Source organism: Salmo trutta, chromosome 12 (assembly GCF_901001165.1).
Source record: "Salmo trutta chromosome 12, fSalTru1.1, whole genome shotgun sequence".
NCBI lineage: Eukaryota > Metazoa > Chordata > Actinopteri > Salmoniformes > Salmonidae > Salmo > Salmo trutta.
The window spans coordinates 14,036,748-14,050,976 of NC_042968.1; the positions used below are offsets into that span (position 1 = coordinate 14,036,748).

The 14,229-nt window shown below is 40.1% G+C and overlaps 1 protein-coding gene across 1 annotated transcript; it reads left to right on the plus strand.

Annotated features, from left to right (window-relative positions):
• Positions 1–3,523: 3,523 nt before the first annotated feature.
• Positions 3,524–10,790, plus strand: LOC115202965 (G1/S-specific cyclin-D1). The gene is made up of 5 exons (XM_029767172.1): positions 3,524–4,058; positions 5,443–5,658; positions 6,042–6,201; positions 7,195–7,343; positions 7,485–10,790. Exons 1-5 carry the CDS (start codon positions 3,861–3,863, stop codon positions 7,638–7,640), a joined length of 879 nt encoding a protein of 292 aa, XP_029623032.1. The 5' UTR covers positions 3,524–3,860; the 3' UTR covers positions 7,641–10,790.
• Positions 10,791–14,229: the final 3,439 nt, after the last annotated feature.

The window sequence follows — 14,229 nt, forward strand, 5'->3', positions numbered from 1 at the left end:
GGGTATGGTAGAGTATACCCCAGTACAACACCAACAATTAAAACTAAACTCCTTCCAATCCCGATTAAAATGCAGTTTAACAGGCTGGCTTTCGGACCATGCGGACAGCTCAGAGCTGACAGGCAGGCTGTATTATAGATGGGTTGGTAGTTTAGCAAGATAACCGACGCATGCACAACTATGGAGATTATTCACAACATGTTAACTACACTGAACAAAAATATAAATGCAACATGTAAAGTGTTGGTCCCACGTTTCATGAGCTGAAATAAAAGATCCCAGAAATGTTCCATACGCACAAAAAGTGTGGGGTTGACAAGTGTCAATGTGGAGCAATCATCAAAGGCAAAGAGAAGTGGGAGGAGGCAGTGGCTGGGAGATGGTGGGAGGTGGTCAGGTGGACATTATGTTAAGTGATTGACAACCTGTAATCCTCTCATTAGGCAGCTATTTGCTTTGGGTTATGGTGCAACACAGCTTATTTCTCTCAAATTGTGTGCACACATTTGTTTACATCCCTGTTAGTGTGCATTTCTCCTTTGTCAAGATAATCCATCCACCTTACAGGTATGGCATATCAAGAAGCTGATTAAACAACATGATCATCATTACACAGGTGCACCTTGTGGTGGGGACAATAAAAGTCTTCTCTAAAATGTGCAGTTTTGTCACACAACACAATTCCATAGATGTCTCAAGTTTTGCCCGGAGCGTGCAATTGGCATGCTGACTGCAGGAAAGTCCACCAGAGCTGTTGCCAGGGAATTGTTCATTTCTCTACCATAAGTTGCCTCCAATGTCATTTTAGTGAACTTGGCAGTACGTCCAACCGGCCTCTCAACCGCAGACCACGTATAAGCACATTAGCCCAGGACCTCCACAGCCGATGTCTTCACCTGCGGGATCGTCTGAAACCAACCACCCAGACAGCTGATGAAACTGTGGGTTTTTACAAATGAATAATTTCTGCACAAACTGTCAGAAACCGTCTCAGGGAAGCTCATCTGCATGCTTGTCGTTCTCACCAGGGCCTTGACCTGACTGCAGTTCAGGTCAGGGCCTTGATCTAAACGACTTCCGTGGGCAAATGCTCACTTTCTATGGCCACTGGCACGCTGGAGAAGTGTGCTCTTCAGGAATGAATCCCAGTTTCAACTGTACCAGGCAGATGGCAGACAGCGTGTATGGCGTTGTGTGGGCGAGCAGTTTGCTGATGTCAACGTTGTGAACAGAGTGCCCCATGGTGGTGGTTTGGTTATGTATGGGCAGGAATAAGCTACGGACAACGAACACAATTGCATTTTATCAATGGCAATTTCAATGCACAGTGATACCATGATGAGATCCTGAGGCCCATTGTTGTGCCATTCATCACCTCGTGTTTCAGCAAGATAATGCACTGCCCCATGTCGCAAGGATCTGTAAACAATTACTGGAAGCTGAAAATCTCCCAGTTCTTCCATGGTCTACATACTCACCAGACTTGTCACCCATTGAGCATGTTTGGGATGCTCTCTAACCATTAGGCTACCTGCCGTCCCATGTAATGACTGAGTGTTGGAGCGTGCCTATGGCTATCCGTAAATTAAAAACACTATAAAATGGTGCCATCTGGTTTGCTTAATATAAGGAATTCTAAATGATTTATACGTTTACTTTTGGTACTTAAGTATATTTAAAACCAAATACTTTTATACTTTTACTCAAGTAGAATTTTACTGGGTGACTTTTACTTGAGTCATTTTCTAATACAGTATATTTACTTTTACTCAAGTAGGACAATTGGACACAGCGATCAAGAAGAAGATAAAACTAGCTGAAATGAGACACCTACCATTCCCCACATGGCAGCTTCTTGTCATTGTTGCTAGCTATCTGACCATTCAGAAATCATAACAAAGCAGGGCTTCTGGCCCTATCCATGCCTGTGCATTATTTTGTGACTTTGTCAGCCAAACCATCTATGGAGAGTGGATTGACACAGCTGTAGGGAACAGCATGACATTTCTCTCAAAACAGTGCAGAGGTGGAAGATGGCTGTGGTAGGAAATCCCCCATTGTAACTTTGCCATACCCTACATTTAGCTGAAGCCCCTGGTCAAAATATGTAGGGATTTCGAAAAGAGTGCAATAATGTGCAACTTAGGTGATAGGAATAGTAGGACTTCCTTATAGGCCATATGGGTTAATGATAAAAATCGATATATATTGAAAATAAGTTTAGTTTAAAAACGTGTCAAAGTGTGAGTCAAAGTGAAAGAGTCACCCACATTCGTGAACAATAGCAAGTCTTGACAAAAAGAATACCTATTTTGGTAGTTTTACTGTAGCTATTCAATAACCTGTGGAGAGGAATGTTAAGAATATGAAAAACTCATATTCCTATGGAAACGACTGTGAGATGAAACGTTATTGCGACTCTTAGAAAAAGTGTGATAAATCTGATTTCGACTATTCACAGAATTGATCCCTTATTTAGATCCTCTTTCACACAACAATAATATTGATATTCCACTAACATGACTTGCAAAGGTAAAAGAACATACCATTCTGTTCAAACTTGTTTTGTTATTGTTCTAATGTTATATAACAGAACTTCAACATTTTTTTATTTGGCCTACAGCCAATGATATTTTAACCAATCACATGATTATCGATAACTTTAATTTGAATAGAACATTTCAACACTCCCATAAGTGCTTGATCGTATTCTGCCTGGTAACAGCAATTCCTCCTATTGGTTTAGACTCATTTCGGTCTCCTCCCTAGTCAGAGAGAGAACTTGTGTGAGTGTAATATTTACTGTAAATGTTTTATTGTTTATTTCACTTTTGTTTATCGATTTCACTTGCTTTGGCAATGTCGACATGTTTCCCATGCCTATAAAGCCCCTTGAACTATATTGTACCATGTTTAATGACATAAAATTAAACTGAAACCTGAAATCAATATTGTTAACAAACTATTTTGTCTAAATTAGAGAGGTTTATAACGCTATTATTATTAGTTTAGGCTTTAACGTAAACGACTTTGCACATCGTGTTTTACTCTTGAGATATTAAATAGCCTGTCTTACTCAATGGCTCTGATGGTTGCTTTTTACGGGTTTTGTGATGCATAGGTCTATTGAATATGCCTGCAATCTGAACAACTACATGAATTGCTGTATAATGAGTATGTTAAAGCGACTTAAAAAAAGACATGTCCCACTGTTAATCGTCTTTGTGTGGTAGAAGCTTGCCCATGTGCTCACCTCATGTTCGACTGGGTGACGAGAAGAGAAGCCGGGGCTATTCTCTGATGGCTTTTTTTTAACAGGAAAGTTTCAAGAATGTGTCTATACCGCCCCCTATCAAAATCGGACCATTTCACATTCATCTCTGCATAACCAACTTCCCTATACCGACACTAGCCTTTACATCCCTCCTCCCTCAAACCCCCACCACTCAGCGTCCGTTCTCTTCACCCCCTCCTGACTCCCCTCGGCTGTATAGGCTACGCCACCCAGAATACTGGGACCTCCCATTTCCATACCTATAGGAGTGGATCAGCAGCGATTGGAAGGACTTGGAACTTTAGAGGGGTAGTTCTTTAGAGTCATCCTCCTCTCGCTATAGACTCCTTAGCTCGGCTCTCTCCGACTCGCTGTTGCTTTGATCTCCTCCTTAACAACAGTTAACGTCATCGCATAGCCCTCTGAAGGAGAGTTTTGTCTAGAAGCGTGAAGCTTTGGAGCTCTCAGAGGGCTACATTTTAGGAGCAGCAAGCAGCATCCACGGAGCCTCACTCACTCCTACCAAGAAGCACCTCTTTTGATTATTTATTCAGGCCAGAAAACGCAAGCCACTACCGCAAAAGATATGGAACACCAGCTGTTGTGCTGTGAAGTGGAAACCATCAGAAGAGCTTACCAAGATGCCAACTTACTAAATGACCGAGTTCTACAGACAATGCTCAAAGCAGAGGAAAATTACCTTCCGTCTCCAAATTACTTCAAGTGTGTCCAGAAAGAAATAATACCTAAAATGAGGAAAATTGTGGCTACATGGATGTTAGAGGTGTGTATATTTATGATGTCTAAATGTATTGCTGAAAAGTTTGTCCAAACACTAACCATGCCCTTTGGACGCAATGTATTGAATTGGTCGTTTAATGCTTCGTACATTTTATACTTCACAAGCATGATCGTTCATAATATGTAAACATATTGACATGTAGTAGGCTAATGTTTCATTTGTGTACGGTTGTCCAAGTAGGCTAAAATAGATTTGGAACACGGTTGTAGCCTATCGGGCTATTTCCCAGGTATCGTGTGTGTTCAGTAATTACAACACTAGCAATGTAGCTGCTCGATTATTTTCTTTGTCGGCGACTTATTTAATGTAATTTTGTATTTAGATGTAATTTTTCCCCCCAAATTAATAGCAATGTACACGTATGCAGTCTTACTCTTGCCAGTATTATGCGCCATCTTTGTTGTCGTATGCGTAGGTTTTTAATATAATTAAAAATATTTAATAATGTCAGCTATGACAGTAACTCAATCAGCAAGGCGAAAAGTATATCTTGGGTATGCATGTGTAATCCTGTCGCATAGATGGCGAAAAATGATTATATAAAACCGTAAAGTTTTGTTTCGGCTTACTAATCAGGCTGCTGTTGCTGCAGTTTTATGAAGGTCGCTCTGGAAACATGATCGTTTTCACAAAAAATGTAAATAAGAATGCATTTTAAATGGTCGGATATGATACTATATCGATTAATCAACATTTACATGTAGTTAGAGATTGAGTCTTATGTCGACATACATTTATTATTAATTTCAGAAATTGTGAGTCAGCACAAGATCTAAATGTCGCACGCTCCACGAGAAAGAGCGTTGACTTGTAAATTCAATTGTTTTCATATGTTTACTATGAAAATTCGACATTTCATGAAACTATCCGATAAGGTATACCATAAGGATCATTTACATGCTAATTTGACAAACCGGGACAATTTTTACATATTTTTTATTCTTTTTTGAAAAGATGACGAACTAGAAATTTAAGGGGAAAGTTGCATTGACGCCACCTTTGTGTCTTTCCAAGAAGCGACTGAAAACAGCCTAAATTCTCAACTATTTCAATTTACGTTTTAATTAGGCCTAAGCAACTTTCAGCTTTTCGAAATACATGATTTTATGTTATTTGCATTGGCAGACTATAGCCCACTTTGCGCCACCTGAAGCCTATAATTAGGCCATAGCTATTGTTTTAAGGACAGCCTTAAGGAATAGAAGGATAATTCAAAAAATGTGTTGTTGTCATTACAGTATTTCGTTTTCACTTATGGACAGGCCTATTTATTGGTATATACAATCGACCTGAATGCACGTGTAGGCCTATATTATAGGCTACTGTAATTTGAGGCTATAGACTAAATTGCTGTTTTCACTTCTAGGTCTGCGAGGAACAGAAATGCGAGGAGGAGGTTTTTCCCCTGGCTATGAACTACTTGGATAGATTTTTGTCTGTGGAGCTCACAAATAAAACCAGATTACAACTCCTGGGAGCTACTTGTATGTTTTTGGCCTCAAAGATGAAGGAAACGGTCCCTTTAACTGCAGATAAATTGTGCATTTACACCGACAACTCCATCCGGCCCAGCGATCTATTGGTAAATGAGCAATGTCAATCTTCTAAATAGACACTCTGTATATGGCTGTAGTTATAATCCATTTAATATCGACCAGACAATTGTAATGTGCATTTCCATAATATAGGCCTATGCCTATAGTTAGCCTACTACTTGTCTTAGTTTCTCTTTGACTGGATCTAAGTCATTATTGCATTTTTTGTGTGTTAATTTCAAAGAAAGTTTGCATCAAAGAACGTTTGGTTTCTTATACATTTCAAAAGGTAGTCTACAGCGGTGTAGCGCAATGACATGACGAGGGCGACATCTCCCTCTAGTGGATAACGTAAAACGTAGAATAAATGATGTGAAGCTACTTGTGAAGTTCGATTTTCTCATTGCGCACGTCTGTCTTGTTTTTGTAGCAAATGGAACTACTGACTCTAAACAAGTTGAAATGGGATCTAGCATCGGTAACACCGCACGATTTCATAGACCATTTCCTCTCCAAGCTACCAGTCCATCAGAACACGAAGCAGATTCTGCGCAAGCATGCCCAGACATTCGTGGCTCTCTGTGCAACAGGTAGGCCCACGCATGAACCACCGGTTTCCTGTCACTGCTCCATAACCACTTTTTCAGGGACCAATGGCTAATATATGTGTTATATTTTGTCAGCATTTTTCCCCCCACTTGTCAGGATAACTCTTCCTCCTTGAAGGGCCCAGGTGGCCAATGGTCAATGTAAATGGTTGGGGGTATGGGCTCTGGTGCAGGAATGAGTGTACAAGGCCTAACATGTTTTATGGAGGGTGTCTCAGTCACTGTGTAGTGTGGACAAGTAGAGGAGGTACTGGAATGGAGTCAGTGATCTCTTTTTCTCCAGATCAGTTTCATGTGATTATGGGTTTGCTTCTCACATTGCTTTGTTGTTTCTCCCGAAAGGCAGGGTTTGTTTCTCCCGAAAGGCAGGGTTTGCTCAATAGTTTTTGAATCCGTTGTCACTGGGGTATGTTTTAGGGCTATTGTGGGGGGGGGGGTAGGCAGTCAGTTGGGGGATGGACACTGTCCACTCTAGATTCATGGTCACCTTTCATGCACTTGGAGTAGGAAGTGGGGTGCTAACCTCTTTAGAGGAGATCAGCTCAGTGGGGTTTAAAACTATAATTTATATGGGGGAAACGAGTGGGAAAGAGAGTGGTATTTCCTTTCTTCTTGGAAAAAGTTTTGAAGTGGTGTACCCATTGAATGCGTGTGCTGGAAGTACTTTTGTACCTGTTCTATTTTGTCCATGAGCTAGATTTATTGTTTTTGGAAGTGTGTGCATGCGCACCGGTGTCCTGTCAGTGGCTGGTCGTGAAATAAGGCACATTCAGGATATTGTGAGTGGAAAGGAGCAACAGGATATCCATTGTCCCCTACATCATTATGCCACAGCCTAGAATGGCCTCCCTCACATAACCTTCACATTAATCCTATTGAAAGCTCATGTGTACTATTTAGTCAATGATCTGTTTCAGATGTTTTGCTTTACGACATAAGTACCTACCGTCTCTCTTTCTTTTGTCTTCCCTGTAGATGTCAAATTCATCGCCAACCCTCCCTCCATGATCGCAGCGGGCAGTGTGGCAGCAGCGGTCCAGGGGCTGTACTTAAAGAGCAAAGACGGTGCACTGTCATCTCAGAACCTAACCAACTTTCTGTCCCAAGTCATCAGGAGTGACCCGGTACGTCAAACACAGCTCCCCGGGCCTTTACATTGCACCATACACATGCTTGCATTGACTATTTGTCACAAACCCTTTCGCTACTATTGTCTTTCAGATATTTTGCTTCATTATGCTGACAGTATCTCTCTCTCCTCACAGGACTGCCTGAGGTCATGTCAGGAACAGATTGAGTCTCTGCTTGAGTCTAGTCTGAGACAGGCACAGCAACATAATGTCTCCACAGAAACAAAAAGGGTAGATGAGGATGTGGACCTGTCCTGCACCCCTACAGATGTGAGGGACATTAACATTTGAGTGGCATCCTCTGCATTTTTGGGGAAATATTTTTGAGGCTCTGGCCTTACCAAGAGGCCATCTGGGAAAAGAGGACACCAGCGCACCCTCGAGTCGTCACCCTCTGAACACCCTCTGGCAAATGCTTTTGTGCCACACCTGTTACGGTGCCCCGGCCTGTATGGCCTCCCAGTGACGTGTGGCCGCCCTCAGCCAGGGCTGTCAAGGACTGAACACCTCACTTTTCTGAGACCACCAGTTTTCCCTCTCACTCTCCCATCCTGTCCTGCTCAAGACCTAGACAAGGATGATAGCAAAAACAAATTCTTATGGAAGATGCACAACTATATGGATGAAACGAAAACATTATAGTTTATGTGCAAGATTAAGCCACAGAAATATACATTGTTACCACCCAATGTTGAACTAGGATTTTTAAATACCATAGACTGACTTTACATGCTTACTTAAAACATTCAAAATAACAACAAGTAGGTATTTTTAGTCTGTCTAGGTTTTTATTTGAAGTATAAATTCATTTATAAAAGAGAAGGGGCATTTTTGTTCTCTAATAGATAGGCATTTTGCTTGCTATCAAAACTCCCTTTTTTTCATATTTTTTTTTTGCATCTAGGCATCTGTGTATCCCTGCTTGCTTATGCGTTTAGTCACTTTATTATATTGTCTAGACTTCTAAAGAAATTCTGAGCCCCTAGTTTTGGCCTCTTCTCTTTTTAACTGGGTTGTACAACTCAACAGTATACTTTTAGTATATATTGCTCTGTTTTTATTGTTTAGATGATTGTGGATTGCTGGTGCTGAGGTTTGGCAAGTAAGTTCATTCAATATAAGGACATTTACTTGATATTCAATTAGGAGTAAATTGAATGAACCAGCATTGTTTGGCGGTTGATTTGTGACATATTTTGTCCTCATTGCCACATATGTACATATTTCAACAGCTAGCTATGACACGATAAACTAAAATCTAGCATTAATTGCAAACCTTTACCATGCAATCCACAGTTTGGATTTTTTTGTGGTTATATCTTACTTTCTAATACCATTCCATTTTTAAAAGCACTTTTAGTCAGTTTTTTTCTGACTCATAAAAAAAAATCACATTGAAAAAATGGAATGGAGTGGAGCAGGTCTCTTTTAACTATGGTGTTATGTGTGTTACAATTTTGGGTACAAGTCAACGCAGCCCAGCAGCGATCCTGTGTGCCCTTGATGTAGAAGGGTATTCTTTTGGAGATTGTTATGCCACAGTTCTTACAGGAGGGGTCTATAGTGAGACGAGCATTGTGTCTGGCATGTTTCAGCATCCTGTATCCCATCGCTTGAACGGCATTTGAAACACTAAAATATCAAACTTGAAAGCTAAAACAAAGATTTAGGTTGTTTATTATTGCATATTTTCCTATTGGAGCCAGTACAGAGTAGAAACAGGATGCCAAAGTCTGTCTCTATGTAACATTTTTGTACACAACTATTTACCGTAGTGCTTAACACATGCCTGCCCTCCAAGTCATGTATGACTGTTTTCTCAATGCAAAACTGAAAGAAAACACCATAGTTAAAATGCTGTTTAGAATATGTGTAGTTGAGGGGGAAAAAATACAAAAAATAGTTTTGGTTTAGAGATGATTTTGCACAAACCTGAAGACTTAGGCAAGCCACAAAAACAGCCTAAGATAAGAGGGAAGGGTAACGTTGAAAAGTGGGAGTGGGGAAAAAGGGAGGCAGCAAGTTTTTGTTGAATTGCTGAGTTAAGGTGTTTGACTGTACATTGAGAAAAGATGAGACAACAGGATAACGGAAGAGCACACTCCTCCTTTTGAGCTGCTATGGAGGAATTCCCAGCAAAGTGTAAAACAAAATGAAAAACAACAAGAAAAAACAATGCTTTTTCTCCTATTGTTTGCTGCTATTTAAAAAAAATTTTTTTACATGTAAATGTCAATATACTGCCAATCTTTAATTTTCTATGAGAAAATTGTTGACATCTTTGTTTTTGTAGTTATGTCATCAGTTTTTACTTAATATGATTTCATTGCTATTCCAAAAACAGGAAAAAGGAGACAATAGACATGGTTTTTATCAACAATACCTCATACTACAGTCAAGATTTCTTTAATCTAGTTTTTTTTTTAATTTTTACTAGTTTGTTCAGTGGCTGATAGTCCTGTTTTAAACTGCTAATGGTAATGCATTGATCATTATCCAAATGGGTCCTGATGTGAGCAAGTAACCCGGATTGTATAACTCTTGAGTATTAAGCTGTCTCATTGAAAGAGTCTTTATCCCCTTTAGGCTCCTGAAGGCCCTCCTATTTTATATTTATAAAACATTTGCTCGAGTTAAAGCCCGTAATGACTTTATTTGAGTTTGTTAAATACCAAGCCATAGAATTACTTTCAAATCATCATGCCGTTATTCCACAGTTCAGTTCAGTTCATGCTATTCCAGATATGTTGTCCTCCAAGAAGCATAGCATATTTGTGTCAACTGCACAATAAATGGTAAATAGATTTAAATCTTGTAACACTGCAGTTTTTTTCTTAACTGAACCGCTACTGGTACATTGAAGCCAAAATAATGGGCTACTGATATTGTTGGCACACTTCCATTTGACCCAGACATCCTTCAATCAGAGTTAATGAGTGTGAGAGCCAACAGTGGTTCACTTAGCCATAGACATGATGCTGCTATATGTTCTGGTTGTAGATGTGAGGTAGGCCTAGTTGTTGCCTAGTATTTGACAAATGATGTTGCTGCAAGCTGCTCAAATTTCTACTCGCTAACACAGGACCCAGGATGGAATTATCGTTTTTCTGTCTAGTGTAAGGAATACTTGTTACCTCAAAAAATGGAGAGTAAAAATAAATGTTGATGCCCCTGTGATCAACTAAAGATGACATTACATATTTTTGTCATATTAAAAAATAGTTGTTAGTAAAAAATAATCTTTGTCCAAACATTAACAGAATGTGCTACAGTGACCCCTCCCCAAAAAGCTAAATGGTCAGCTTTTTACCATTGCTTCTATTGTTAATGATGGTCGGGTAGGTCGCCCCTCTTACTGAACTGTTTCAGGATCTGTGTTCATTGCAATGGGTCAAAGGTCATCTGGGGTCCAAGAAAATAAAGCAAAGATTCTGAAATGTCTGTTTTGTGTAACAGTTGCTGGTCTGAAATGCACAACCGTTTACTTGCAGATCCATTCTATAAACATGATTTGAACATCAAAGTAAACCAGAATTAAAAGTGGATTAAATACATCCTGTTTTCTTGATGGGAAAACAAAAAAGAATGTATTTTACAATGTCACATGATACATATTTCTTTCTAAAACAAAGTTATTGTATTCCATACATACCTAATTACATAATCACACCTCAGTTATGATCAGTAATCATCCATTTTGAATAGGAAGTTATAGATTACTGACAGTGACTGAATAGTTTTCCAAAAAAAGCAACATTGATATACATAATGATATTAAGGACATTTTCCAAAATCTAAAGTAGAAATGCTTTGTGGGACTAATGATTACCCATGCTATTGGTTAAAGCATGAGTGCGTGACAGTACTCATTGATTTATTATGCACGGAATTCCTTTGATCAGGGTTTTCTGTAAAGAAAAAGGTGTGAAATCCTAATCCTTTCCCACAGCCCTGCAATCGTGAGCTGGACAAACAGTGGATAAAGGGTTTCAGCACATAAGACAATGCGGCACCAAATTCCTGCTGGCACACAGACATCTCTCTCTCTCTCTCTGAACATCATGCCACAAAATGCATCTTATAGCATTTGTAAACTAAAGGATTAATTAAACTGCAGCCATATTGCTCAGTATTTAACAAGCACCAAAACAACTATCATAAAATGCCTAATCTAACCCTGGGTTATAACTGTTTTACTAATGATTTATTAACTCTAGCCTTAGCCCTAGCTTTAATCTGTTGTTGATTTTATTGTAAACTTTTTACATCCATATCTGACCAATCAGATCAGCTCTTTGTCCAATTATCAGCACAGCATTTTATCACTGGGGAAATTTTCATACACATCACTGCATTTTGTATAGGCTGGGAGTCCCTGACTACAAGAAGGGCCCAGCACTGGCTACTTTTTGTATATAAAGTTGTTCTTCAGAGACTGCAACAACCTCAGCTCACATATTAACTGGAGATCCAGCAATTTTCAGACCCGCTCCCTGGACTGGCTTGTTCTGGAGGTCCCGCGGGTACCCTTCAGGCCACCTTAAAATTAGACTTGCTTGTCTCCATTGGACAGTTTAGATTGCATTTAAGGGAGGTGATATGTGAGAGTTGTGATTGTTTTGATTAATCTTGTAATATTTATTGTATTGATATTATTTATTGTATGTTTTGTATTTATTAAGGATCCCCATTGGCTGCTACTTTTCCTGGGGTCCAGCAACATTAAGGCAGTTATATGCAATTTAAAATATTACATTTTAATAACACTTTTCACAACATGTTCACAGGGCTCCCTTGCAAATGAGACCCTGGTCTCATTGGTGACCCACCTTGTATAAATAAGTATTTTACAGATAGCCAGGGGCATACTCCAACACTCAGACATAATTTGCAAGATAAGCATTTGTGTTTAGTGAGTCTGCCAGATCACAGGCAGTAGGGAAGACTAGGGATGTTATCTTGATAGGTGTGTGAATTGGACCATTTTCCTGTCAAAATGTAATGAGTACTTTTAGGTGTCAGGGAAAACTACTTAAGTAGTTCTTTAAAGTATTTGTACTTAAGTGTAAAAGCAACTGATTGTTGGGTACTGTAGGTCACAATAAAATGTCAAAGGCTTTCAGATGGGCCAGAGTAAAGAAAAGATGGTACACACTGGTCTAAGGCCCTGGGAATTTGTGAAGGAACTCTTGAGTATTTCACATAAAGGTTCGCATTAATACGGTGTCCTCAGCCTCTGACATCTTAGCACTTGCGGTTTCAGAGGAAGGATCCACATTGCTCCCCAAGTGCCATCAAAGGGTACAGGGATGGACTCATCAGGACATGCTACCTCAGTGTGGTATTCTTTCAACATTTTTACCCATGTCTGTAGCTGTGATGCAGTGCAGACCTTCATAACTGAGAATTAGGCATTTCTCACTCATGCCATGAGCAGCTTGTGACATCATGCATCAAGGTCTTTTAAAAAGGTATGAAATCTCCTGACTTTCACCGTGATACATATCAACATTAAAATATTAAATTGAGTAGCTGATTCTTGGTGCCAAGATTAATCGTAACTGAATGTTCAAAAAACAAAAGCATGAAAATATATACTGGCATTCTTCAGACATACTGCATAATGGGCTAGACAGCTGTTAAAACTGAGCTCAGATAGCCTATAGCCATCTGCCTCCAGGACTGGAATGGGGGGGTGCATATGAGGCACCAAGGCAGGGGAAAACTCTATGCCACCATTTAGTTTGGGGCTTTTTCCCTCGAAGTGCCTGGCGGTTGCATTTGTCACGTCTTCTTTTCATGTCACCACTCGCCACCTGCTCCAGAAATTCCAGAACATTCTCTAAACCCTCCAGTGCCCCCATATCCCTCTCTGCCTCCTCCCTTTCCTTGGCCCCATCCACTCTGCTTGCCCAACACAGGGAATCAAAGAAACAGTGCTGCTACAGCTTTCATTCACTGGCATACCCCCTCTCTCCCTCTGTTCTTTTTTGCATTGGACTCAAACACACAAGTAACTACGAATCAGGTCAGACCGCACAAAGATGAGCAGCGCACTGGCAATTCCTTCTTCCCTCCAGCTCATTTGGGATTTATCTGTCCCCCTCAGAAGGTGCCTCGGGGCAGTGTTCACCTGCTGCTGCACAGTGCATCAACCAGCTGCCACTGGCCCCCACCTGGTTTTGTCTATCTGAATTTTTATCCTTACAGCGAATAGAAAGGGGGGACCACGAACAAAAACAAGCGCTCCGCAGCCCCTGCCATCGCTGGTGCCTCTTGATACCATTGTTACAGCCAGAGGCCAATCCCACACATGACTCAGGAGAAGGGGCCGAACATTAACTGACTGCTAACCACCAGTGAAATGAGGCTGAAAGGCCCAGTGGTGGAATTTCATGGGGATGGAGTTGGTTAAACAAAACCAACAGACAGTGATTGCTTTGTGCCTCTGGCAGGTGAATCAACCTTCCTGTCATACTGTAAAGTCATTTTACAAAAAAAGTGGCTTAGAAACACATACCTCAGTTTGTATTGCATAGTAAAGAATTGTGGTTTTGATCACTTATTTCATACAATTGTGAGTTTAATTAATGCGTGTAAACTAATACACCATAGCTGATGGAGGAGATCCATCTCCATACTCTTATACATTTTCTCAGCTTGAGGAGCTCACTAAAACATGGGTGTGATATTTTTCATTGACCACACAGTGGGGATGTTGAAGTTTATGGCTATCCATATGACTTCCTACTACTTGACCATTTCAACCACTGAAATGATGTATCTCCTTGTGACCATTTATATTTTAGCAAGTGTGAATAGAAAAGGAAACAAATGTATTGGGATATGCTAACATACATACATACATACTTCACAAGTA